Source organism: Brienomyrus brachyistius, chromosome 8 (genome assembly GCF_023856365.1).
Source record: "Brienomyrus brachyistius isolate T26 chromosome 8, BBRACH_0.4, whole genome shotgun sequence".
NCBI lineage: Eukaryota > Metazoa > Chordata > Actinopteri > Osteoglossiformes > Mormyridae > Brienomyrus > Brienomyrus brachyistius.
The window spans coordinates 24,249,920-24,277,870 of NC_064540.1; the positions used below are offsets into that span (position 1 = coordinate 24,249,920).

Below are 27,951 nucleotides of genomic sequence, written 5' to 3' on the forward strand. Positions count from 1 at the left end.
GAGCAACCACAATTAATATTACCCGCACAGATGGACACAACAGGAATTCATTTCATTTGAAGTTGAATATCTGGCAGTAAAGAGTTCCATTGGGGAAGTGGAGCAGAAGGTAAGGTGGTCTTTCCCTTCCCCCCAGGACTCCCCTCTAAAGGCCGTCCAGATGCTGTGGGTGAACCTGATCATGGATACGTTTGCCTCCCTGGCCTTGGCCACCGAGCCACCCACTGAGGCCTTGCTGCTCCGTAAGCCGTACGGCCGCAACAAGCCTCTCATCTCCCTCACCATGATGAAGAACATCCTGGGCCACGGTGTCTACCAGCTCACCATCATCTTCACGCTGCTTTTTGTCGGTACGGGCCGGGAGTCGTGGTGGAAAGGCATTTAGGCAGACTATTGCTCTACAGTCGAAAAGAAATGTCGTACTGGAAATGGGGAGATTCAAGGTAGACGTCTTTTTTTTGCCTGTTCCTTTCATGTGGCCCCTCAGGAGAGAAGATCTTCAACATCGACTGCGGCCGCAACGCGCCACTGCACTCGCCACCGTCTGAGCACTACACCATCATCTTCAACACCTTTGTTCTCATGCAGCTCTTCAATGAGATCAATGCCCGCAAGATCCATGGCGAGAGGAACGTCTTTGACGGCATCTTTGGCAACCCCATATTCTGCAGTATTGTGCTAGGGACATTCGGGGTACAGGTGAGATGCTACGGAGCTCTTTGTGTTTTCTGGATGCCGCTATTTCGACTTTTCCCTGATTAGTGTGGTTATGAGTATATTTATGAAGGTATGTGTTGAGGTACAGGGTGTAGAACAGGGTCATGAATGAGGTTATGGATTTACGGTATACAGTAAAGCACAGTCATGCTGCCGTACTGGGCTGCACGCCGCTTGACGCACTGCACCATGCCACACCCTACTCGGATGAGCAGTGCTGTGCGCGTTGGGCTCCGAGCAGAGTATGACTCTCCACTGATGTCTCCCTGTGTACAGATTGTGATCGTGCAGTTTGGGGGGAAGCCATTTAGCTGTGCCCCTCTCAACGTGGAGCAGTGGCTGTGGTGTCTCTTCGTGGGAGTGGGGGAGCTGCTGTGGGGCCAGGTGGGGGTTAGGGACCAGCTGCCACCATTCAAAGACACCCCCCCTCCACCACAGACCCTCCCCCCCATCTGTTTCTGTCTGCCGAGGATTGCCCCACCTCCCCCCTGTAGAACAGGTCCCTGGAAGAAAGGAGGAGAGCAGTTGTTACTTCCCTTCTCAGCTGCTGGTCTCCTTGCTTCTGACATGAACCTCCATGTTCGAATCCCAGAACCTTGTAGCCGTTGGTGTTTCACATTCTAAATGGGGTTAACCCCACCGCCCACCCCCCAACCCCAATGTCTCCTGTTCTTGCTCCCCAGGTGATCGCCACAGTGCCCACCAGCCACCTAAAGTGCTTGAAGGAGGCTGGCCATGGCCCCGGCACCGACGAGATCACGGATGAGGACCTGGCTGAGGATGAGGAGGAGATCGACCATGCGGAGAGGGAGCTGCGCCGGGGGCAGATACTGTGGTTTAGAGGTCTCAACCGTATCCAGACCCAGGTGCAGTTTCACAGAGATGCCCCACAACCCCAACTAAGCAAGGAGAAGGCTAAGAGATCTTGCCCCCCCCCCCACCCCCCCCCCCCCGACATAATTCCCTGGGGTCACTCTTTGTCCCTTTTCTCTCTGTTTTCTCCCCATATTCTTGTTACTTTAGCCTTCTCTCTGTGTCCTAGATACTCCTCCTTCATTGGTCCTCATGTCCACCCTTCTCATTGGTTCATAACCTCTGCTCCACCTTTCCGTCACACCTAATTTGAATGTGATTCCTTGTCTCCATGGCAATGCCTCCTTGAGCTGTCTCTGCTTCCTGCTGTCTGTCCCTGTCACTGTCCTCCTGACCCCAAGCCAGTAGACCCACTGTTTACACGTGTTGGTCACGCAAGGCAGGCCTGCGCACATTTTGGCAGCAGCCGATCACAGAAATTTGGTAGATGATGATGATGCCATTTAAACAACATCCATACTTAACTGGCACCAGAAGGTATTGAGGGCTAATTAAATTAGCACTAAGCAATGCTGTCAGTTTACTAGATCCTGATTCATGGTGACTTGGCATGCTACCTGTTGGCTAAGTATAGATTAGACTGGCACACATCGTCCACGGGTAGTTATCTTAAAGAAATGAAAAACTCACAGATCACTGGCGGTGTATACCGTAGTGAACTTCCGTAACCTGAAGGATTAAGTCGTGTACTGTTTTCCCTTTACGCCTTTATGAATGCAATGGCTATATTCCTCTGAAACAGCTTTAGCTAATTAGCTGTAGTAATAAAGTAGTGATATGTGTGGGGAACCTTGGCTAGCCAACTACACCGAGTATACTAGTCAAAATTACAGACCCTGAGTAACTCATGAAATACTAATTTACTTCTGAGGACTCACTGTGTGGATTTAAACCTTCTGGCCTCCAGACTGTGGGTGTCGTTTAGCCAAGAATATGCCATGCAGTTTCAACTCGGGGTGAAACTGTCTGTGTGGTAGCCTCGTTTTTGCCAAAATGTGCGTGCCTCTATGAGTTTGGTGCGCATGCCGTGACAGCAGACCTATCCATTGCAATGCCCCTCACTTCTTTATTTCTGAAGACAGATGCGGTCTTTTTCAAAAGCGGCGAGAAAATGTGCAGTGGCTGTTACCGAGCATGTGGTCCCTGAGCCAGATCTGTAACTAAACCAGCTGAAAGCACAGATGGACAGCTGTAGTCCAGGAGGGTCACAGGAACCTCGAGGTTTCAAACCTTTTAACACCTTGGCGGCCTGGCTAAGCTCATGTAAACAGCAGATTTATCATTTATTTCAAGAAGTCCGTGATCTCTCTTGGACTGTAAGCAGCTTTGACTGTGTTGTTCGTTAGCAGAGAAAAGAAAACAGTAAGTTCTGGAGATGAAGGTTTGCATGCCTTCAGCTCAGAGATTCATGACCAATGTCGGGCCCTTACTGCGATGACCACCTGGTTGGGGGGTATTTTAGGCGCATGTTTGATTGATTTGTTTAGGATTAATCGCCGGCTTGTTTTTTTTATGTGGAATCCTGCTTTAGTGCTGATACGCGTTGCTGTAAAAGCTCTAGAAGTGTTATTTATAACCGTGGCTTGTACCTTTTAGAGGATTGGAGTATTACACACATATGACCAAAAGGATTTTGTAACTCTGCCACATACATACAGATCCGGGCTTGTATGACTAACTGTCCATTTAACCTTGGGAAAAAGCAGATAGCAGATCATCAACTGCTTTTCGTGTATTATGTCCTAAGTTTAATGAGTCGGTGTGTTCCTTCAAGGTGGGGGACATGATCTCTCATGCCCTGTGCCACCTAACTTACAGGACCATGTTCGTATGAGAAACCATCCATTTAACCTTGAATTAGGGAAAAAGCAGAAGAAAGATCTTCATCCGTTTTGTGTGTGTTATGATCCAAGGTTAATGAGTCGGTATATTTAGTCAGAGTGGGGGACATGATCTCTCACGCCCTGTGCCTTGTACCGCTTTCCGCAAAAAGAAATTGCACACATGAAAACACAGAGACGGTTCACTTTGAACCGTGCCGAGGCGTTTTCAGAGTTCACTGGAATGCAGGTACGTCTCACTCGTTGTTATCTGTTTCCATGGAAACTGAGAATTTACTGCTGGATGTGAGGATCATACACATCACCATTAGTGTCACTGTGATTATATAAATGTGCTGATGATTATTATGGTATGTAGTTGCTTGTCAGGGGGTCCTGGTCCCAAACATAGCATCTAATGTCTCTGTTCACACAACAGCTATGTTAAATGTAGTTTTTTTTTATTATTATTTTCATTACATTCATAGTGCATGGATCACCCCTTTTTGTATGAATACATGTATGTAGACAAGTGAAATGTTCTCACATGAGACATTTCTGAAGCCTAGCATGGAAATATCTAGTGCCAAATACAGGCTCACACAGGCTTACTCCAGGACCATGTTGGCTAGTATGTAGGCAGTCTGAATGACGTCATGCCAGTCCGACCAGGTGTCATTTGTGCAGCTTATTAGATGTGCTGAATGCACCTGGAATATCTCCACAGTTCAGCTCATGATTGCCGCTTACTGGATACATTAACAAGGGTCTCACCGAGATCCATTCCATTCAACATGTCACCTTGCGGCTTGTTCTCTGCTCTCTTGTTTTGTGGTCTTTGGCTGCTGAAAATCTGGGTCCTGCTGTGTGAGGATAATGAGCATCTGCCCACCTTGATCGATGGCCGGCTCTTTCTTCTCTGATCCCAGCTGTATTATTTGGATCTGTCTCTCAGAAGAAATACAGATGTCCAAAGTCATTTCTGACAGTCCTGTGATACACGACACCTTGTGCCCAAACTCTAAACCCCACCTGTAGGTACATCTATTCCAGTTACAAAGGCATTATGAAACAAAAACAACCCAGATCCTTTTCCTGTCCCAGTCTGACATTATTTCAAACTGACAAAATGGAGAGAGCGTAAAGCTTGTAATTAGATAATTAAGTGGCATTCGGTCTCAGTTATTTTTATTTCCGTTGCATTTTTATTGCTGTGTTCATTTCTGAGTTTATGCAGACATCAAATGAAGTTTGAGGTCAAAGTAAAAGAGGAAAAGGAGTCCTGTGTGTCCTGTGAACGATTTCTGTAGAGCAGTGTTTCCGAATCCGGTCCTCGGGGACCCACAGTCGGTCCATGTTTTTGTTCCCGCCGAGCTCCCTGGAGGGAGCAAAAACGTGGACTGTATTTGGCCAACAAGGACCGAATTGGGAAACACTGCTTTAGAGTATGTGTAGAGTATGTTTGGTCATGATGGTGAGATCACCTTGCAGTGTAGTGCCAGGCTGATATCCTGAACTGCTGTCTGGCTTGTAGGTTTTTACCAGCACTGTTGATTGATTGGGTAAAAGTTATCATCACCTGACTTTGTTGTGTAAAAATAGCTGGCCAGAATGAGGCTAGCCAATAAGTTATTCGCTCCTGTGAAGCTGCGGTGATTCAGGCCTTTCATGGGGATGTGGGTCATTTAGATCTTTCTCCGGTAGGAGAGCTTGTCTGTTTCTGCTGTTCTATGGAGGTCTACACTGACGTTAGGCCACCCCTGATACACTGGTGGCAAGATGCGTGGGTCTCGTGATTAATGTTTGTCATCTGAAGGATTTTTGCCAAAAAAATGATGGCGTACCCAGCATTCCAGACTACTGCTTGTTAAGATGTTCCACTAACATAGAAAATAAAATGTCAGCATAGTCTAAACTGCTAAATTAGCACAGTTGTGACCATACCTCCTTTCTTGCAACATTCCCACATCTGTTAAAATACTTAGAACATACTTAGATGTTCTTATACATTTATCTAAGTATATATCTAAGTATATATTATTCTGTTCTACTTTCTGAATAAATCAAGCCTGTCTTCCTCCGTGATTTATGGAACCTGTTGTATGATTTAGAATCAGTAAAGCCTGACTTCCTCCCTGATTTAGGGAAGACTTTGTCTGATTTACAATCAGTCCTGCTTGTCTACCTCCTTGGGTTAGGGAGCCCTTTGTATGATTTACAATTATCCCTATTCATTTTCCTCTTAATGTAGCAGAGTATTTCTATGACTTAGAATCTGGCCTGCCTATCTTCCTCCTTGATTTAGCATAGCCTTTGTATGACTTAGAATCTGGCCTACCTGTCTTCCTCCTTGATTTAGCATAGCCTTTGTATGACTTAGAATCTGGCCTGCCTGTCTTCCTCCTTGATTTAGCATAGCCTTTGTATGACTTAGAATCTGGCCTGCCTATCTTCCTCCTTGATTTAGCATAGCCTTTGTATGACTTAGAATCTGGCCTGCCTATCTTCCTCCTTGATTTAGCATAGCCTTTGTATGACTTAGAATCTGGCCTGCCTATCTTCCTCCTTGATTTAGCATAGCCTTTGTATGACTTAGAATCTGGCCTGCCTGTCTTCCTTCTTCATTTAGCATAGCATTTGTATGACTTAGAATCTGGCCTGCCTATCTTCCTCCTTGATTTAGCGTAGCATTTGTATGACTTAGAATCTGGCCTGCCTATCTTCCTCCTTGATTTAGCATAGCCTTTGTATGACTTAGAATCTGGCCTGCCTATCTTCCTCCTTGATTTAGCATAGCCTTTGTATGACTTAGAATCTGGCCTGCCTATCTTCCTCCTTGATTTAGCATAGCCTTTGTATGACTTAGAATCTGGCCTGCCTATCTTCCTCCTTGATTTAGCATAGCCTTTGTATGACTTAGAATCTGGCCTGCCTATCTTCCTCCTTGATTTAGCATAGCCTTTGTATGACTTAGAATCTGGCCTGCCTATCTTCCTCCTTGATTTAGCATAGCCTTTGTATGACTTAGAATCTGGCCTGCCTATCTTCCTCCTTGATTTAGCATAGCCTTTGTATGACTTAGAATCTGGCCTGCCTATCTTCCTCCTTGATTTAGCATAGCCTTTGTATGACTTAGAATCTGGCCTGCCTATCTTCCTCCTTGATTTAGCATAGCCTTTGTATGACTTAGAATCTGGCCTGCCTATCTTCCTCCTTGATTTAGCATAGCCTTTGTATGACTTAGAATCTGGCCTGCCTATCTTCCTCCTTGATTTAGCATAGCCTTTGTATGACTTAGAATCTGGCCTGCCTATCTTCCTCCTTGATTTAGCATAGCCTTTGTATGACTTAGAATCTGGCCTGCCTATCTTCCTCCTTGATTTAGCATAGCCTTTGTATGACTTAGAATCTGGCCTGCCTATCTTCCTCCTTGATTTAGCATAGCCTTTGTATGACTTAGAATCTGGCCTGCCTATCTTCCTCCTTGATTTAGCATAGCCTTTGTATGACTTAGAATCTGGCCTGCCTATCTTCCTCCTTGATTTAGCATAGCCTTTGTATGACTTAGAATCTGGCCTGCCTGTCTTCCTCCTTGATTTAGCATAGCCTTTGTATGACTTAGAATCTGGCCTGCCTATCTTCCTCCTTGATTTAGCATAGCCTTTGTATGACTTAGAATCTGGCCTGCCTATCTTCCTCCTTGATTTAGCATAGCCTTTGTATGACTTAGAATCTGGCCTGCCTATCTTCCTCCTTGATTTAGCATAGCCTTTGTATGATTCCCAGTGAAGCCTGCCCATCTCCCACCTTAATTTAGTGGTGGCTTTTATCCTTAATAATCAATGGGGTTTCTCCTTCTATAACTTGTATAGCCAAGACCAAGGCGGAGTGACACGTGGGCCATAATCTGCAGTGACATTTGGGAAGATGAAATGGAGGATTTGGGCTGATCTCTGTAGGAGGAATGCTGGAACAGAGCCAAAGATACAAGGAAGGAGATGGTGCATCATGAATGAGAATCGCCTGTAGGTCGTGGGCCTACCTACATAGCCCTGTCTCTGACATTGAATTGTTCCCACTAGGTTTTTGATAGTTGCTAATCTCTCATCAAATGCCTTAAGGGATATTTCAATGAGGTGCAGACAGTTTTGCAGATTTTCTCTTAGTATTAGACTGCATTAGTGGCATATGACAGGAAGTGGAAGCAGAAATGTGGGGAAGGTTGTGTATTACTGGATCAATGTGTTTTGATAACCTCACTTCAGTAAAAGCTTCCTGATCAGATGGTGGAGTCCTCAGCCAGAGTACCAGCAAGAGGTATCTGTTACCGTGAAGGAAGTATTCTATCTCATGTCTATGAAGGGCAAGGCACTCACCACTGCTCATTAGCGGGAGGACCGTACAGAAGGTCACATCCACATTGGCAGTGGGCCAGTTCATTTTAGTGAGGGGGAATTCACCGATTTAACAGTGGTGGGCCATACCATTTTTGTGAGGGGGAAATCAACTGTCTAACAGTGGTGAGCGGGTCAATTTTAGTGAGGGCAAACATTTGTTAAAAATAACAAATTTATAGCAAATTTATGCAGTTATTGTTCAGTATTGATGGATCTTCAGTCTTGCATGAAACCTACACAGATTATCCCAGCCCTTCATACAGTATAACCAAATATTCTACCTGTCACCTGAGTACTAAATGTTAAATGTGTTCAGTGAGTGCCTACTGCAGAATCCAGACACTGCATAGAAGACGCCAGTGTTCCCAGCCATTAAAAGTTTAATTGTCACACCGAGCCGTACTGTTTTGTCTGCTTGCTGATTCTATTCCTACTCTACAGCTGAATTTTCCAGAACATCAGCAGAAGTGATGTTCAGATACTCCCCCCTCCCCGCACCCCCCTCCCCCCAACTCACAAGTTTGTGAGTTACAAACCCAGTGCTGGCGGGACACTGGTTTTCTCACTGAAGCTCAAGCTTGGTTTGTGACGTTGTGATGAAATGTCTGACTGAATACAGTGCATGAGGTGCCCAGCGACACTGATCACATCGGGTAACGTGAGAACGCGACGTATCTCTGTTAACATCACGGAATTTGATTTAAAACTCTTTATTTGCTGCTACCTCAGGTCCCCTAAGATCTGATCCTTATATTTTCTTCCATTACCCCCCTTCCTGGTTTTCTGTTGACCTCCTTACGATGAGCAGGCTAATGGAAGTATTGCTGTAATGTCCTTCTCTCTCTCTCCCACAGATGGAGGTAGTGAGTACCTTCAAGAGAAGTGGTTCGTTTCAGGGCGCAGTGCGTCGGCGCTCATCAATTCTCAGCCAGCTCCATGACGTTACCAATATTTCTACCCCCACTCACGTAGTTCTGACCACTGCCAACGCCGCCGGGGCGCCTGGGAGTGAGTTCCTACTTTTCTTGAACCGCACACAGCCGGGCACAAACACACACACACACACACACAGGCACACGGGCAGGCAGACATGCACCCACTCCAGCAGAGCACAGGCGGGCGGGGGTGGGGGGGGAGGCGGGTGGCACCACTCAGAGAGACACCACAAGTGGAAATGGTCCTTTGGTCACATCTGCTTGTTTGCTTCTTTTCCTTCATAGCCGTTTTGCGCATTCTGCTCTGCGTGGTGATCTTTGCTTTCCTGTGTGTGTGTGTGTGTGTGTGTGTGTGCGTGTGTGTGGTTTCTCAGGTGGCTGCTTTTCGTTGCCGTTTCACGTCCTCCTCTCCACCAACTCACTGTCTTTTCCTCTCTCTCTCTCTCCCTCTCTCTCTCTTTCTCTGGAGTGCATTTTCCGCTTGTTTCTGCCACTGGTCCCTGTTTGGCTTCGGTCTGGAGCAGATCAGCCGCACCCCTCCCTCCCTGTCACCATCCCAGTCAGATGGGACTGGAGTGAGAGGTTTTAAGGGTTTTCAAGGTTGGGTTCCGGCAGGGTGTTGCATTCTTGGCAGGAAAAACCTTAGAAAGTTACCAAGGCCTCATCTGTAGACTGCCTTCCCGTGAAATCCATGAAAAAAAAAAACATTAATTGAAAGCTTGTGCACTGAAACATGTTATTAATCTGAAACTATTGCCAGAATTTTATTTAAAAAGTTGGAAGTGGTCCATATTTTCAGTGGCTTTTCTAAATTGTCCATTTTTTAGTGTAATAATAAATGGTATTTCATAAAATTTCCCTTTTGATCAGTGTACCTCATTCTCATCGATTCGAGACAGCTTATTATCTATGCTGCTATTTATGTCTGTTAACACAACACTTGTCCTTCTCTGCAAAGCAGAAAGCTGTGTACAGGTATTCCTCTTTTGACCTTTTACGGTGAGAAACAGCCAAGTTAGTGGCTTATAGGAGCCGGAATTTATGATCCGGACAACCGGGCGAGCAGGACTGACAGGGAGGCAGCGAAAAGCTATGTAAAAAAGGGTGGTTCTTTCATCTCATACTTTATTGGCTGAAAGGTACACAGACCCTAAATCCTTTTTAATATAGCAGATTAGCCAGGAAAACAGGGGGGTACAAGTCTGGTTTCTGAGTTTTTACAACGCAATTCCTTGGGTGAAGGCAGTCAACTAAGCTGAGTTATGGCTGAATTCTGAACCCTTTACTGCTGTGGAAAACCAGTGACTCCCAGGATACAGACTGATCTCTACCACTGGCTGCCTGTATGTCCCTGGTCTCACATACACAAGCCTGCTGTTTCCAGTGTAGAAAGAGGATCGCCTGTACACAAACCGAATGATATTATGCAACTGGATTACTTGTACTATATAAGTACTACAATGTACAATATGTGTATTGTACACATGCGGAACGTGTAGTGAAACCAAGACTAACCTCATGGTACACAACCTTGAAACGACCAAACTAATGATGAGTAATAATGAACCGCTGCATGTTAAACTCAGGTCTAACAGCATATGATGATAAACACTTGTTTCTGTGAGTATTCGAATGGAAAGACAAGTTAAATGGACACGTTCAGTGTGGTTTTCATGGCTGCAAGCCAGCACTGTGTAAACCTTCGAGTATAAGCCCAAATGGTCATAGCACCTAGTGTCCTGCTCCTGCCCAGCGGGCTCCTCTCTCCTCCTCTAGAAAGAGTCGCGACATGCGGGTTTCTCCTCTGTGTGTTCTTACCCTCACTGTGTCTCGCTGCTCCTCCCTCCTCCTCCCTTCTCTCTCCTCTTTTTCTTTCCCTCTTTCTTCCTGTAGGGTCCCAAGGCTTCTGTGAGCTCTGTCTTGATAAAGGATAAAACATTAGACAAAGTCCCTCCTTTGTATAATAATAAGAATAATTTATATTGTTATTCAATATTCCAGAAATGTGGACAGGCTTTAAATTCTGGGGTCATCTTTTCAGTTTGTCCATAAATAAGAAATTAAATGTAGCGGCTGGTAGTAATAATGTGTGCTAGGAGTTTGTGTAGGAAATTAGTCAGTGTTCAGTGTTTGAACAGTGTTTGCTGTAAAGTTATCTGTATGTATCAGTCTCTACGCACCAATGACTTCGTTTTGATTGATTCATTTGAATAATCATCCCTGTTTCTCAAACAATGAGAGAATTTTATCACTTCTTTTTTTTTATTACATTCTTCCGCGTCTTTTTCTATTCTTGTCAATTGAAGCTCATAACCACGGTTAGTGTTTGTTTCGTTTCCTTGTGTCTCTTTCTCTCTCTCTCTCTCTCTCTCTCTCTCTCTGAACAGCTCTTTGTCAGTGATCTGCTTTCTGTTGGTTACTCTGTCCTCTTCAACTCTATTCTGTTGACTTTGTTCAGTATTAGTGGCTGTGAGGTCCGTTCCATAAAGCATTTTCTAAATATTTGCTTATGGCTGGTTATGGACTGTAAACCCAGAATGGAATTGAATGCTAATATACATTAAGTCTGAAAATCCAGATTTAAAGTGTGTGAACACATCAAGGTACAGAGCTGTACTTTCTGATTTCGTGTACTCCTTATTTGAGGAACACATTTTCATTGCTTCAGGGAGTATCCCTGCTTTGACACAATATAGGAAAGTGTTCGTTTTCTCAGTCAAATATCACTTATTTGTTAATAGATCTTTTTTTTTTGCACCACAGATTTCACTTACTTGGCATCAAAACTAATACTTCACCAAATCATTGCTAAACTACTGCTCTACTAAAATACTCTTAAGCTAGTACTCCCCTAAAAGACTATTAAACCAGCACGTCCTGCTTCAGCTTCATGCGTTCTGAGTATTGTTACACTACGCTTCCCATAATTCCTGCTTCGCAACATGAGAATAGTTTGAAGTCAAGGCTGAGGTTTACCATTACCTTTCAATCAGCCGTTCAGTGACTTTCAGATGAAACATTAGCCTGCAGCAGTGTGTGTCTCTCTCAAGCAGAATTTGAATTACATTGCCCCCTCTTTGATATGCTAATCATTCCTTTTTGACAGTTTTTAACATTTTGCCTAAATACCCAAACTACAGCAGTGATTACAAGACAATTATAAAATGTAACCTTCAAAAATAGTAACTGATCTTTAATCCCCAATTTATGTTAGTTTTGTAGGGCTTGTTATACATCTGTAAGTTTGTTTGTCTTCTTGATTTTAAAATTAAGTGGACAATACTTATGAATACACTGAGACCCCCTCTGACCGCTGTAAGGGATTTTGCGTGTATTTGTCTGTATCTAAATGTGTGTCTATTTGACGTTTTTATCCAAGCCTCATCATTTTGTTAGAAAGTTCTAAGAGTGACTTTCTCCAAGCGTCATTTAGTCATTTTTTCAAGTTTTTCATCTTTCCCTTAATTTGGGCAGAACCCTCTAATCTACAGAGCAAGCCTTTATTTTTATTACATATATATGTATATTTGGACTCCATATTCACGGGGCACATTTCATATGGCTGGCTGAATTTTAAGTTTTATTTAAATTTTCGGAATTCTAATTTTGAAATAGTAACTCCATTAGTTGTATCATATTGTGTATATTTTTTTAACAAAAGATATACTGTGCTGTAATACCTCTTTGGTATCATACAGTAACAAAAGATCCATTGTATTCAGCAGCTTACAGAATATCCTACAAGGACGTGGGACTTGCGAGAATTTTTCATGGATATATTTTTCTGGGTAGAGGAGGGATTCGAATCATCGACACCTCTTTGCTATCACAGCCTCTATAAGCTCTGTCCCCTCTATGCCTCTTGCTTCCTCTGTTTCACTGCTTATACTCTTCATTTAATGTTTTGTTTGACCAACACAGTAGGAGCAATCACTGGGCTGGAACTTACTTTTTAATGATTAAGTTTTTCCATCAAGCTTTTGAAGGGCTACGTGGGGGACACGCAAGATGCAATCTGGCATGATTGAAAAAAAATAAAGAAGGAAAGAATAAAGCACACGTTAAATACTCAGGGTACTTCATTTTATTCAACGAATGTGGGCATTATACTCGAAAGTTTACTGTATCCATGAAAACAACAAATGAAGATAAACATTAAAGGACAGAAAGCTGCACAATGCTTTTCTCAGTCACAGACAGGCTCTTTGGAAAAACAAAAGCGCACGGCTGAATGCTGGAATCATTCCTTCCTGTTTGTTTGTTTGTTTGTTGGCCAGTTTATGCTGGACGTTGTTTTGAATCCCGTTTTTCCTAGTTCGTTTTGCTGCTTTCGTTTATGTGTTGGGCTGAAGGCCTTCGTGCATTGAGCTGTCCAGAGGCATGGGAGCAGCTGAGCACGAACCGGCAGCTCCCTTAATTAACACGTCTTTCTAGACCTTTCCATATATACATACTGTGTGTATGTATACGTCACGCTTTCTTTGTCTTTACAGCATGCGACTGGCTGTCGTGGCCTTTCCTTTGTTTCGTGACACAAAGTGAGGCAGCACAAAGCTGAAGGCACTGCTGCTCTACTTCACTCTACCTTTCCTTCCTCGCCATTGAGTTCCGAGCTCCATTCTCTCATGTGCACCTGCATCGACATGGCTGCTTGCTGAATGACTCTCTGGCACTCTGCACTCCTCGTCTCACCATCCACAGGGAACATTTAAGAGTCACAGCTGAGACACTGTGTTTGCTTCACAGATGCCAGCGGCTCATGTGTTTCCCGGTTTCTGTGTGTCTGCTATTTTATAGATACGGCATGACAAAAGCAACCATTTATTTTCATACTATTTTGAAATGATTTTCAGTTATATTGCAAATCAATTAGTGCCTTAAAACGTTTTTTTTTCATTTCTGTTTAATGTTTTAAGCTTCTTTTTTTTATTATGTTGTAAAATCACTCTCTACCGCTTGGATTCCCCCATTACTACAGTGATTTTACAGTGTTGGTGTGGTATTATCGTTATTTGTTAATTACAAATAATTTGTGTTACATTTTTAGACAAATGAACACAATGTTTGTTTACAATGAGCAGAGGGTTATTCTGTGAACAAAAGACCCAAAGGATGTTCATCTACTGAGGGCCTGCTGTTAGTCATTTCTGCAGGATTGATAGTAAAAATGCCCATTAATAATATGAATTATCTTCATGAAGATACCGCAAGTGCCCAGGTATAATTGGACCTTAAGTGTCACCAAATTCACACTGTAAGCAATATGATGAAGTCATGCCTTAAATGAGAGATTGAAGGACACTTCAGTTTTCACACCAGCACCAGGAGTACCAGGCACACACCTGTCGTTATCTTTATGCATCTCTGAGACACATATTCCTTCAGCCACCAGAATCTTTAGCTTCAGCTTGGCATTCCTGTGTTCTGATTGGCTGCCTGCTTGACATGTGCATGCTGACAGGGTCTGACTGGAGCTGCCCGTTGCTTCACTCACCCTCCCTACGCTCTACCCTGAAATCCTGACCCGACCCAAAGCTGAAACGCGATGGGCTCCCCGCCTTGCTCGTAATGCACGTCAGCATAGCCGTGTCCACTCGGGGGCGCTACATGCAGGGAACAGCAGTGGCATTTATTATAACATCTGACGTAAATGAGTATCTGTGTGTCGGTGTGCTCAGCCATGTCCTTTTATTTATCATTGCTTTCTTGCAGAATCGACCTCTCATTTCCCCTGACGTTTGTGCACATGTATACCTGTGTAGATTTATCTCTCCGCCCATGCGACACGCACACACTCAGTCTCTGTACTTGTGTTTTATCTTTTCCGTTTTAATTTAAGTGCTTTTTTTCCATTTACTGTGACCTACGCAATGGTAAAATGACACGTTGTGTTAAATATTTGCTCATGTTTCAGATCATCCTGTCATTTTTTTACTCTCTTTTTTGAGAAACTTGTAAGATCAGGTTGCTCTTTCCTGTATTACCCTAAAATGAAAACACAGAAAATGTGCCAAATGAATTTGCTTAACATATTATGCAGGGGACAAGCTATGAAGTTTCTAAACAAACTCATCAAATTCATTCTTCCTTTCTGATCACTTGAATAATAAAAATAGTAAAAATCTGAGAACAATCAGTGTATTACATTAACCACGGATGTAAAACAAAAATTTGGTGACTCATTTTGCCCACTTGAGCAGATCAGCCACTTGAGATATCAGAACCTCAAGCACCGTGGTCAGAAGCATGCCATCAGCAACCTGATCTTAGATCCTGGCCTGTAAAATAGCACTCCTGCCCACGCTCCCCCTCCTTCCGTAATACTGAAGGTTTCTTCACTCTTCCCTCACCCCTGCCCACCCACCCTTCTGCTCAGATGCGAGTGGTGAAGGCCTTTCGTAGCTCGCTGTATGATGGCATCGAAAAACCCGAATCCAGAAACTCCATCCACAACTTCATGGCACATCCTGAGTTCCTCATCAACGACTTCATCCACAACATCCCCCTGATCGACGACACAGACATAGACGAGGAATCTGAGCTCTCCAGGCACAACCACCTGCACCCGGCCCTGCGTGCTCCACCACCGCCCCCCCAGCCTCAGCCCCAGAAGCGTACGCGCCCCCCACCGCGCCCCTACCGGCAGTACAGCCTGCCGGTGACTCCCAACCGCAACAACAATGCCATCGACGGCAGCCTCCTGCTGAGCATGGTAAATGCCGTGCAGCTCTCAGCCCCCCGCGGCGACGGCGGCCTGCTGATCGGCGTGGAGAGCTCTGTATAACTGCTGCCGGGGCCGCGGCTCGCAACTCGGGAGCCAAAAGACTCTGGCAGACTGTGGCGTGACAGCGTGGGAACAAGACGGCGGAATCGGAAAACGACCTTACCCAACAAGACTCTGTGGATAGTTTCTTCTGAAGCAATTTTCCCCTCCCCACAAAAAATGTCCCCCCCCCCCCCCCATTTCTGCTCCGCTCCATAGTGTTTGGTTATCAGCCAAGAGGCGGAGCCATCACCCCCCCCCGCCACCCTGCCAAACACCCCACCTGAAATCCCACCCCGTCTAGCCTCAACTGAGACTTTTTCGCACAACTTAGAAAGTGCAACACGGTGGGAGGATTTAGACTGAAGCCGACTGCCGTTGGTCTAGACCTCCTGGTTTCGTAAGAGTAGGAGAGACTCATGGGGGATGAACAAGGTCATTCATTCCACTTTTTATTGATGTTGTTATTAGTATTATTACTACTACTTTATTATTACTACGATCACCATTATTATCATTATTATTATCATTGTTAATACTACTACAATTACTACTAATACTATATGGCAGTTACTAATGCATTATGGGTTAGCTTTAAGTATAATATTTATTTGTGTATTTATTTATTTATTTATTTATTTATTGGTCTCTCGACCTGCTTATCTCCTTTTGTTTTACTTTCGTTTTCATTTACTCTGTGTCTGTTTCTCTGTGTGTGTGTGCGTGTCGTCGTGTCTGTTCTTAAAAACAAAAAGAGGGGAAAAAAAAACAGTACTAACAAGCAAGGACACAAAAACGTTTAACCCTAATAGTGATTTTGAACAAATAGTTGTGTTTGATAAACACAAAACTACATAAAAAGGAGAAGAAGAAAAAAAATCACATCATTGACTTCACCTTCCTGTTTCCTGCTTTTTTTGGGGGGGTTCTGTAGGCGATCTGCTTCTTTCTTTACGTCTCCTTAAATAACAAAGGCCTGCAGACAGGTCTGAGAGAAAGGCACCTGAGGAGTAGTGTATTTTGGAATGGGCTAAGTCAGCTGCAACAAACCGGAAGCCTAACCCAGGCTGCTCCAGGACCAGACCTCACTTTTACAGCAGAAACTCAAGACAAACTGGAAGAATGACCGTCTGTCCCTTGCGTGTGTCATTAATTCCCAATGAAACAGAGCATGTCTTTGTTTCTTGGCAGAGATTTGTATTCATCGTTCCAGCAAAAGAAACGATGTATCTGTTGAGCGACACCTTGACAGTAGAGCATTTTTAGAAATATTAATTTTAAAGAATAACATCTGAAGACAATGTTAACTTCCACTGGCCCCTATTTACTGTTTCACCCTTTCTTGTTGCTTTAATGATAGCCTTCCTTATTGCTGTGTACAGTAATATACTGTATTTTCACAGGTACTCGCCCCATTTTTATTGATTTACTCTGGCTGCTGTAGGCCTAAAAAGCTAGATGGGGTCATTTTTAATAAATGCATCGTCTGGTCACTTCTCAGCTAGAGAAACACAGCACAGCACATGTCAGTTTTATATGACTATCATGTTTGTTGCAACTGACTTGTTATCGAAAACATCACTTTTGACTGCCACTGTAACTAAGGTTTAAGTTAAAGCTGATATTTGTCAGTTGAGTCGAAGAACGCAGAACATCTATCATGATGTTACGTTACACTATTAGCTTGTACAGTACCATCAAAAACTGCCAGAATGTGGCCATTCTGATAGCTAGTAGTAACGATTGCTCTGAATTCTATTTATTTTGTTGAAAATAGATACATTAGTTTTCAACCTTGCACAATATCAAAGACTTATACTGTAGAAATGAGATGGCTAAGTTGCAAAGGAAATGTGCTAATATGTGTTCTGCTACCAAAGGCTGTGTGAGCTACGCGTCAATCCGAGCTCAGCAGTCTGAAGTGTCTGAATACAAAATGCACTGCAGCGTTGAAATGCGATTATTATTTGTCACATCCAAGGACTGTGCTATGAGATAACGGAGAAAAAGACAACTGTATAAGAGTTGGACTTGCAGTAGCCATAGGAGTCCAGTCCCTACTTGTTTATATATTTTTGAAATCAGTGGTGCGATGTGGAAGGACATCCTAGTAATGTGGACCGGTACTTATGCAACAATCTGCCACGTTAAAGACTTTGTTACAGAGGTTTGCTATACGGTCCGTTCATAGGGCTCTCCTGAAATACCTTTATCTGTGTACAATACTCTGTCTTGAAAGCTTGGTTTTATAGACACTGAAGTTAGGGTCTGATGGAAGTTGGGGCATGGATGTATGATGGCAGCAGACGAGCATGTGTCGAAACCTCACAGGAGAATGATTTGACACAGCCCTGTCCGGAGATTACCCTGTTTCACTCCGATTTGCTGCTGGAGCAGAAGAGCAGAAAACAAACACTGAGCCTTTTGCTCAGCAAATGTGCAAATGGCAAGAGATCCAACGGCCTCGCGAAGTCCGTCTCGTCTGACAGCTGGGCCTCGTACTTCTGCTAACGATGGCTAAGCCGTTTCTGTCGCAAAACTCCGAGTGTCTATGTAGAAAACATTTTGTGTGTTTTAAAGCAGAAACTTTAAACCTTGTAAGGATGTACAGAAAGCAGACAGTAGAGTCAGAATAGATAGTAGGTTGCTTACAGGCCTTTCACAACACAGTTAGCACATTTCAAGTCAAGGTCGCCACGTCAACCAGGAAAGCAATCAGCATATCGTCATGACGATCACTGAAGAGAAAGCCTGAATTTCTCTCATCCACGTCCACCATGCATTTTAATACATGGAATAGAGGAATACAGGTAGTAATATTTAAAACTATACAATGAACAATACAAAAAAGTAAGATTCCACTCTCTTGTAAAACGCTCACAAGAGAATTGCAGAAAAACTACAAAAAGATGGAAAACCTTTTGTGTGTAGAATAAAAGTCCTATTAACAAAATACCACTGCTGTATATTTTGCCAAAATGTACGTGTGCATCTTTTGTTTACTTCTTATGTAATATTCCAGTGTTTTTTCCTGTTTTCTCTTCCTCCGCTCTACCAATTTTTTGTAAAGAAAAGAAATGACTTACATGTAATCACTTTTACATTATTATCATCATTATTACCATTATTATTACTTTTTTGCCAACCAATTCTTTATGCTGATGGAAAACAACTGAGCAACTCTCCTGAGCATATTCTATTGTACTGAATCTGCGCTAAGATGGAAAAGACAAAAAAGGAAAAAAAAAAACTTAAGACTATTAAATATAATAAATTTACCTGCCTGTTATTTAAGAAAAAAAATCTATATAAGAACACACCTGTAAACTGTACGGGAATCTACGAGAATTTACTGGGAAGATACGTAAACACTTTTGTCTGTATAAAAAGAAAAAATCAAAAGTATTCTACAATAATAACTTTGACAAGTGTCTCTTGTTGTGGGTCATTGCTATATGTGCTCACATACTTACGCAACACACAGGTCACAACTGAAGACAAACAGCCGTCCTTGTTCTTTCCACCTTTTGACATTGTCTAAGGATAACAAGTTTAATTTTATTACAACAGGTTACCCTGTAACCTCACTCTGCCTTATACGTTTTTCTAGGTTTTCAAATGATGCAATTAGAAAGTTTGATTATGTTGCTGACACGCTAAATTATTACACTGGAAGCCTTTGTAATAACATGTAGATTACAGTATAATAATACACAAATTACTAAAATACAGGCCAATTATTCCTCTTGCTATAAATGTAAACAAACAATAATAATCAGAAATAGGCAGTTGTGGGTGAAACCCTTAAAGTGTGCCTTTAAGGTCAACAAAGGGGCAAACTTTAACCAGCTAGTTATCCAGTCCTGCAGATAATATACCAGTAACCTTTTGCCACTAACTCAGACACTACAGCAACAGAAAAAGTCCCATTTTAGTGTATAAATTACTTAGTTGCATTTTCCTGATTTTGTTTACCAGATTTTCCAGTATTGTGTCACTTTAAAGTGTTTGAAAGCCCTAAATGAACTTCAGAAACCGTGGGTCAATACTCTGGATGACCTTTGGCTATTCCTGCTATAAGGTACTTAGCTGTTTGAAAATGAATATGCATGTTTCTTAATTTATTGAACAACTTCTAGACAATGATATGCCAGGCTTTCAGAACCATACTCAGGTGAAGCTCAGGAATTTATAGCCTTATGAGACAATTTTTCATGCAAGAGCAGGAAAATGGTTCTATATTGTAAAGTACATAAATATAGCATCCCAAAAATGTCAACAATGAGTGAAGAGACATATAAAAGATTTTTTGTCCCTTATTCTACCATGTTCAAGTTTATCATTTAAGTTATTACAAACATTCAATATAATTAGGCGAGTTAGTTCATTTTAGGTCAAGCATCATGATCAGATACTACAGATGAGCAGATACCACACAGCAGGTTTCCCAACCCAGTCCGTGGAGACAGTCCACGTTTTTGCTTTCTCCCAGCTCCCTGCCAGGTCATCCAGACAGTCCTACCAGGTGCCAGGAGGAATTAAAAAACGTGGACTCCTGAGGACCGGATTGGGAAATGCTATACAACATTGGCTAGTGTCCTTGGGAAGAATAAGTCTATATTGCAATGGTCACAATTGCACGTGGTGCAGGGAGATTCAGCAGCATCAAGGGCTGACCTCAGTGGATTTACTGCAGGTCCTGGAGGTGCTCTCTTGCTTGCTATAGCTTTTCCAATCCCTTTCACTTCTCTCCACTGCTTCCCTCACACTGACATCTGCTATTGACTCTTTCATCCCACTTTCTTCGTCTCTCCACCAGTTATCCGTCTCATCCCTAAGATATTTTTGATATTTTTCAGGTTCTGCATTGCAGCACGATTTACAGTACAGTGCATTTGAGCAGAACTCAGCAATGTTCACTATGGGGTGTGTACAGCCATCAATACAACTTATATGGGATATAGCCTGGAAATGAATTATAGACCTGACATAATGTAATGCAAAAAATGTAAATATGCAAAAGACATTATGCAAATAGCAATAACTCTTGAATGAATTAACATTATATATGTTTATTATAGTTTATAACTTTCCATCCCAATAGCTACATGCTCCATCAAAGAGGATGGAAACTGAGAGGTTAGGTTAGGTCTTGCTCAGTCAAAGTAAACTAACAATTGATGCAGTTCAAATTAATTTGATCTTTTTCAAAAATCTTTGGAAATTGTGATATTGAATTATTAATTGCTATGATTTTTACCTAAAAGGCCAAACTTGTATAGTTAGAAAATCTAATTGAATTGATGAAACTTTATTAAATTCATAAAACACATTGGTGATACTTAATGGCTATTGAGTTGCTGGGCTGTTGTTTTTCCATCCTAAATGATGTAATTTCCTGCGATGGGCTGGCCCCCCATCCTGGGTTGTTTCCTGCCTCGTGCCCATTGCTTCCGGGATAGGCTCCGGACCCCCCGCAACCCAGTAGGATAAACGGTTTAGAAAATGGATGGATGGATGGATGATGTAATTTCCTGATGGATGACTTAAAAAGGGACTAGCTATTGTTATCTGAATGAATGCTAGAGCATTCATTAACAGGATGGAAAGTGTCATTGAGGATGTAGGGGAAAAAAACTAAATTTATAACCTACTAAAGAACAACCTTAAGATAAAACCCTTTACTTGAAGCATGTTAATTGGGGAATGGAAAAAAATGACTTCGGGGTTGTCAACTTTGGTCAGCAGGCTGGAGTGAGATTTTCAATTTGAAACAAATCTGAACACTCATGCACAGTATTTACATGTATGTAACAGTTTTATTACCTTGCAAGAAGTCTCTAGGGCTTGAAAACTACCCCCAACGCTTTTGGTGCAGCTAATTTTAGGTTTATAATAGAATAATATAGATTTACCGTAAAATTCCTTGCATGAGCGCGAATTAAAGTCTGAAAGTGTGAGTGTCACGCCAGATGCGTGAGAGTTGGCAACCCTGAGGGTTGGTGTCTTGAAAATGCTATTTAAAAAATACATTTTAGTGTCTATTACTCAGGAGCATGGCAAAACTGACAATATCAAATCATACTAAAATTATTAAACAAATTTAAATTAACTTTGATGTTTGTTTATGATTATAAAAATAACAACTAACTGATGCCATTTCTATCTGTAAGAATTTAACATCTTCCAAATATATTAAGATAGAGAGGAAAGGGCACTGGACAGTACGGGATTCTCAACTATCACGCATTTGGCATGACAGTCACGCTCTCAGACTCACGGCCACGCAAGAAATCTTACAGACTATTTACAAGGTAATAAAATAGTTACGTACATGTAAATATGTGTGCATATTTGTCTCGCATTAAAAATCTCATGCCAGCCAGCTCACCCCAGTTGGCAACCCTGATAGTAGCAACGACGCCTTTATAAAGTTATGATCACTCGGGGGTTAGACGCAGCGGAGCTCAACATGCGGAGTCTCTAGGGGGCCGAGAGGAACCTTCCACCTCCCAAGCTGTAGATGTCAGTATGGGTGAGGGATCGGCTCTGCAGCTCAAACATGGCGGGTACTTTGAAAGAGAAACAGCTTTCCCGGGAGATCTACGACCGTCTTCAGGTACTTTGTTTTGCGATTTTGTTTGGTATACGTCTTATGTACCTTCTTAAATGCAGTAATAAGCTCTCATTAGCGACTTTCCTGAAACTGTCGGAATCACTTGTATCAATTTGTTTAGGATACAAACTCCTTTGATATTAACGCAGTGATAAGTTATTTATCGGATTTAGTTACGCATTGCATTCCCCTTGGTGTGAGTTAGACAGGAGCTATGTGCCCCAGCTTCTAAACGGCCCATATACAGGTCCCCTAACCTTAACTACACCGTACAGAAGTACCTTCAAACGCCACCTTCTCCTTCCCCTCTGTTTTCATTATGAAGCCGCCGAGGCTGAAATTTCGACCTCGCAAAACCTATTATGCATCCCTTGTAACCGACTTAAAGCCGGTGGACTACTTTGGGAATGTCAAACCAGGTATTATGTTTTTAAATCGTGTGCATGTGTAACATGTCCCGAGCGATGGGACCCTTCGTCAGACCGCTGGTTTTAGCAGCTGCTATGGACGGCTGTGTCCGTGAATGTAATGCCGACGGTTGTCGTTGCTGAACTTCAGAGCCTCGGCTGTCCCCTCGTTGACGGGCTGTATTTGCGGGAAGACGAGAGCATGAGAGACCTGCTCTGCCTGCCTTCCTTACATCGCTCCGATATCCTCAAGTGGATCTGTGTCAGGTATGATGTGGCGCAACATGCCGCCAGCAGCATAGCATGTTCCACACCAGTCTGATGTTGACCTGATGAAAGACCTGTTGAGTGAAACGCTTCATGGTTTGAGTATTTTATCAGGTATTAAATTTCCCATTATTATCTACAACGCATCCATTTTGCGTAGCCGCTTGTCTATTGCGGGGTCACCGTCACAGTAAGCCTTTGCCACAAGGTGCGGGCCACCCTGGAAGAATGTTTGTTGTATGATCTAGGGCTGAGCTGTGTGTAGTGCGCATGCGCAACAATCGCGTCCTCACTTTTGTTGGACACGACTCGCGGCAGCACCAACAACTTATTTGACCCACAATATTGGTAGATCGGTGTTTCCAATCCGGTCCTCGGGTACCCACAGTCCGTCCATGTTTTTAGTCTGCCACGGAATTCGGAAGGACAGTACACATTTTTTTTGGAGGGAACAAAAACGTGGACTGTCTGTGGGTCCCCAAAGACCGGAGTGGGAAATACTCTGGTAGATATTAACAAGGTCTATTTGGCTTCTTTTTTTGTTTTATGAATTTCACAACTATACCCAAATTTGACATATCCTTATGTGATTTCACATATCCTTGTTTTTTTTTTGTTTGAAGTGTTTGTCCATCCTTCAACAAAAAGCTCTCTGTGCTGCGATCAACAGAGACAGATGCCATCGATCAAGGTGAATATCACCCATATATTAACTTTTAATAGATTAATTAAAATTATTACTACCTAAGGATACGCTTTGGTTTGTTCTGAACATTAGATGATTTTTTTGAGGGTCTTGTTACTGATTTGGCCTCTTTTTTAATGGAGCACACAAGCCCCAAAATGCTGTGTTACAGTGACCAGTAGCAGTAATTATATCTGTCTATTGCCATATGATTCAAGATAATGAAAGATAAATAAAAGCAGATGCTCTTTCAAAGTGACAGAATCCGTACACTCATGTCATACATTCAAAGAAATGTGGCCTTACAAGTAACCAGCAAAGCAAAATCATGACAGCAAACCATTTTTTCATTGACCCTAAAGGCTGATTTACACTTCTTTGTAGAATCTGTGCTGTCAGTACAGTGTAGGTTTGGTATGGCTGCATAGCCCCAGGTTATGGCATGAGGCGATTACCAATGGTACCTTAAATCAGCCTTAAAGTAGCAGCATCCCCCCCCCAGGAGTGCTGCCCAGTGCCTGTGATTGGTAGCTGGTAAGCTGCACATCCCAGTATACAGAGCATCTTCTAATCTAGATGTACATCGCACCTACTGAACCTGCTGCTCTGTGGGTGGGGTAACATCCACCCTTCAGAGGGTTGTTTTAGCATGCAGGTCGTCTGAATATTTTGGTGTGTGTGTGTTCTTTCATGGTGTGTGTGTGTTGTCCTTTCATGATGTTTCTCATAACAAATGGATATTTGCTGAAATGTTTTAAGTTCGATGTATTTGATTTATGACATTTGTGGCTGAATGACTTAAGTATTTATCTAAAACACATACTTTTTAATAGTGTAGCTAACCGCTAATTTGAGCAGTTAGCCTGGCCTTTTGTGATTTTGTAGTTGCACATTTTGTGCTTTTCTTTCTGAAATAATTTGGTCCTTCAGTGGGGGCTGAGGGCACGTTGGGATAATGCAGCTCACCTTTACCTTCGCACAGAAATCATGGAGTTTGTCCAGGAGCTGATGTTGTGCAAACCAGGTGACCTGAACTTAATCAAGGTGAGCACATGTATGCCTCAGAGTATAGGAGGTGATACTTTTACATAACCAGTTTTCTAATAGTATCCTAGCATCTCTTGGTTACCAGCAGACTGAGCACCAAAGGCTGATATTACAAGTATTTATGCTAATGGACAGTTTTTTTAGCACTAATTTAACTACATGTTGTTCCACTTGTCTTGCACTGCAACACTGAGCAGGCCAGCCTTGTAAAGCAGATTTGAAAGTGGGGCAAATATATATTCATCACACCCAAAAGCTATACAGTACCAATGTAATAAGGAAGGTAATTAGGAAGCTAATGGCCCCGCCTCCAGGGTCAGGCACCGCCCCTCTGCCAGCTGCTGTTCCTCGATCAGCTCATCTCCCTGATCCCCAGCATGCCTGCAGAGACGGCCTCTGGATTTTCATCCAGGTAAGTGCTGCTGCTTGCTGGCACAGAATTTGGGGCATCCTGGAAGTAGGATTTTGGCAAATGCAAACTGGGAATAAAATAAGGGGATTTTTTTCAGGACAGAGTTGGGTGTGGCTGAGCTGGTGGTGAGGAATGAGGAATTCCTGAGTGAGCTGCTGTCACCTTCACATCTGGAACAACTGGGCCAGCTCCTATCTCCCTCTTGCAGCCCATGGACTGCTGATGTCCGGGAGCTGTTGCACCGGAGCACAGCCCAGTGCAAAGCGTGAGTCCCACCTTCATCTGTGTGTCAGGCGATGTTACATTGATTACCAAATTCATTTAAATAATGGACCTCACAATTATTACCCTTAAGAGACTGATGTTATCATTGGTCAGTATAGACTGCTGGGTTGAATGTTGTTGTCTTGTTATCAGAGCCCAAGGTCAGTCAATGACTAAGAGTGAAGACCACCCTGGAGGCGTGGTAGACTTACTACACTCCACTCAGTCCTTACTGGAGGACCTGCAGAAAGAGGTGAGGCTTAATCACTCATAAACTCATATGATTGGTGCTTTTTCTTGTCAGTCTGATTCTGTTTATCCTGTGAGCTGTCAGCTGGGGACAAGGGGCGTGCCTTTTAACTGTGATTCCTCCAGTTGTAATTTGTTTACACAGTACTGGTGAGAATAGAGGTCAAATATTAAAATTGATGAAATCAGAAAGCATGACTCTCTTCTGAAGTGTGGTGTAGAAAAAGACTGAGTAAAATGCTGTTAGTAGAGCAGAGCCAAACCATATTGTGGTATTTTTGTCCTTCTCCCCCTGCCCCCGCCTCCCCCCCCCAGTGTGAGTTCCTGCAGGTGGCCTCCTCTCCTCCCCTTTCTCCCACCGCCCTGCGTGTCGCCATATCCGATTTGTCTCAGCTGATGTCTACCTTCAGCCAAGCTTTCTACGCGGACTTCAGGAGCTACTGCAATCGAAGCCCCCCCATTCTCTCCCCAGACACGCACACCTTCCAGAAAGTTCACCGCCTCCTCTCTGCCTGTAACCAGGTGCGCTGTTCGCCAAGATGAAAGCATCCGCTAATGAAGTAAGAATGTGGAGCTGTGCTCTGCCTCCCTGCAGCCATGAGCAGCATGTTGGCCTGATAATGTCTCCCTCAGGAGCTTCAGGCTGTTCACCAGCTGTCAGACACCTGCGGTGCTGCTACTCAGACAGTGCAGCAGATACTGACAGTCCGGCGCTACTGGGGAGATGGACACAAGCACACCTTGGGTGAGTCTGGAGGAGGCATGACACTGAGCTCTTGTCCGAGTAGACAGGTGCTCCTTGGTAAAGTGAGAAGTGAGTGTTTGAGGTCACGGTGGGTGAATTTTTATCATGAGCCATCAATCCCTTCCTGTTGGCTAAACAAGGCAGTGACTGACACTTTGGGGTATAATCCCACCCACCTTGCTCTCTCATCCTTATGTCCACTGTGCTCTGCGTGGGTAAAATCATTTACTTTGGATAAATGCATCGTTTGTCATGGTCATCTTATGTGCATTGCCCCTCTGTGTCTCAGCTGCCAGGCTGGAAGAGCTGAAGCAGAGGTACTCGGAATACCTGTCGCTGTGCCAGTGAGGGGTGGACCGTGCAAAATGTCCTGTCGTCTTTACTTCCTCTGAGTCCCACATGCTGCCTTGTCTCTGCTTTGGGGGATTTTGTTCTCCCGTCTGTTATTGTGCTCCTCTATGTCTCTATCCATCAGTCTGCCTCCAGAGCACTTCCTTTACTGAAATGTTTCTCATTTTTTGACAAGTTTCAAAAAGCAGATTGGCTCGTCGTACTCTGGAAAGGCACAAACCACTGGGGGCACTGTTTTGCAGATGAATCATGAAACGCAGTCCTCTGTGGATACTGCGGGCATCCGGTAATCCGCTCTGCAGATCTGAGCTGCTGTAATGAGGCCTTTCAGTGAATATGTAGAACTCTAGTTTGACTGTGTAAAACCCAACTCCATCCTTCAGGATGTTAAATTTCCCCGTAAATGCTGTACCCTATTCCTGTTGCTGGGAACCCTCTGTCTTCCATTTCTCCTTTTTGGTACTCTTATTTATAATGTGTTAATTCATCTTAGGAAAATATGTTTGGTCTTATATATTCATTGGGAGCCCTTTTTGTGTTAATATAAAGACTGCTTCCACAACAATGGGAATTATTATAAACCCCCAACAGCTTCGAAGGGAAGAACAGAACTTTGTGTTCTGAACTTAAAAAGAAAAGGTCTCCAATTACCTTCCGTTTGTAGATCCGTTTTTGACAAACAATATCAAAATTGTCCTCAGTATTGACGTTATTTTTGGCTCTCAGAGCTAGTTTGACTCGATGGCAGCAAAAACGTACTTTTGCTTGTTTTAAGTATTAAATAATTTTTCAGCATTTCTTGTTTGTATTTCTTGCAGGGGTGCCTTTGCTCAAACCCATTCAGCACTCCTCTAGGAAGCATTGGCTGTTGACGTAATGTGCACTTGGCAAAGAAGGCATATCCTTCACTTGCTGATATGGATGAGACACACCTAGCTGAGTGTCCAACCTGCTCTAAAGGGTGGGTCTGGTAGCTGAAGAGAATTTGGTTGACCTTTTTCTGTATTTTTTGACCCCACTAGATGGTGGTCTTTGTTTGCATTGGGACATGTGTTGGGTCCTTTTTTGAACATAGAACACCATCTAGTGGGGTCTGAAAATACAGCAAATGGTTCATGAAGCTTCATTTTGGCATTAGCTTTTGGCAAACGTGGCATTCAAGTTACTGCCCACTAGTAGATTATTAACTTTTATTAATTAAAAATGAATGTGCAGTGTTTAATTTGCCATACGGAGACTGATGGAAAGTTTTTGAAGGGCAATAAAATTTCCATTAACAATAATGAACTTATGACTATGGAAGTCATACGATAAGCCTCGCCTCTTCTGAAGAAAAAAAAAAACAAAATGATGATTTTCAAGTCACTTCCAGATGTGATTATCAAAGAATGGCACATGACATC

The 27,951-nt window shown here is 43.0% G+C and overlaps 2 protein-coding genes across 5 annotated transcripts in view; both read left to right on the forward strand.

The window, feature by feature from the left end:
• The window catches only part of atp2b3b (ATPase plasma membrane Ca2+ transporting 3b), a 33,204-nt gene extending 14,396 nt beyond the window's left edge, over positions 1 to 18,808 (forward strand). Inside the window, exons 16-21 of one of the 4 annotated variants that reach the window (XM_049024049.1) lie at positions 137 to 350; positions 488 to 699; positions 994 to 1,101; positions 1,401 to 1,583; positions 8,662 to 8,775; positions 15,119 to 18,808. In XM_049024049.1, the coding sequence (XP_048880006.1) occupies positions 137 to 350; positions 488 to 699; positions 994 to 1,101; positions 1,401 to 1,583; positions 8,662 to 8,775; positions 15,119 to 15,526 (1,239 nt within the window). In that variant the 3' untranslated portion in view covers positions 15,527 to 18,808. Of the gene's footprint in view, positions 1 to 136; positions 351 to 487; positions 700 to 993; positions 1,102 to 1,400; positions 1,584 to 8,661; positions 8,816 to 15,118 lie in introns of all 4 variants that reach the window. The other 3 variants (XM_049024048.1, XM_049024047.1, XM_049024046.1) reach the window with 3 other exon arrangements.
• Positions 18,809 to 21,965: 3,157 nt separating this feature from the next.
• On the forward strand, positions 21,966 to 27,343 carry haus7 (HAUS augmin-like complex, subunit 7). Its single transcript, XM_049023129.1, has 10 exons — positions 21,966 to 22,124; positions 22,680 to 22,795; positions 23,419 to 23,486; positions 24,463 to 24,524; positions 24,842 to 24,939; positions 25,037 to 25,204; positions 25,357 to 25,456; positions 25,768 to 25,974; positions 26,086 to 26,197; positions 26,487 to 27,343. Exons 1-10 carry the CDS (start codon positions 22,029 to 22,031, stop codon positions 26,543 to 26,545), a joined length of 1,086 nt encoding a protein of 361 aa, XP_048879086.1. The 5' UTR covers positions 21,966 to 22,028; the 3' UTR covers positions 26,546 to 27,343.
• Positions 27,344 to 27,951: the final 608 nt, after the last annotated feature.

What these genes read in the sequence shown, in the direction of transcription:
- haus7 (XM_049023129.1), top strand. Translation starts at nt 22,029, where the DNA reads ATGTCAGTATGGGTGAGGGATCGGCTCTGCAGCTCAAACATGGCGGGT. An exon ending in AGCACAGCCCAGTGCAAAGC is followed by an intron (nt 25,205 to 25,356) that starts GTGAGTCCCACC and finishes TCTTGTTATCAG; the next exon opens with AGCCCAAGGTCAGTCAATGA. An exon ending in TGGACACAAGCACACCTTGG is followed by an intron (nt 26,198 to 26,486) that starts GTGAGTCTGGAG and finishes TCTGTGTCTCAG; the next exon opens with CTGCCAGGCTGGAAGAGCTG.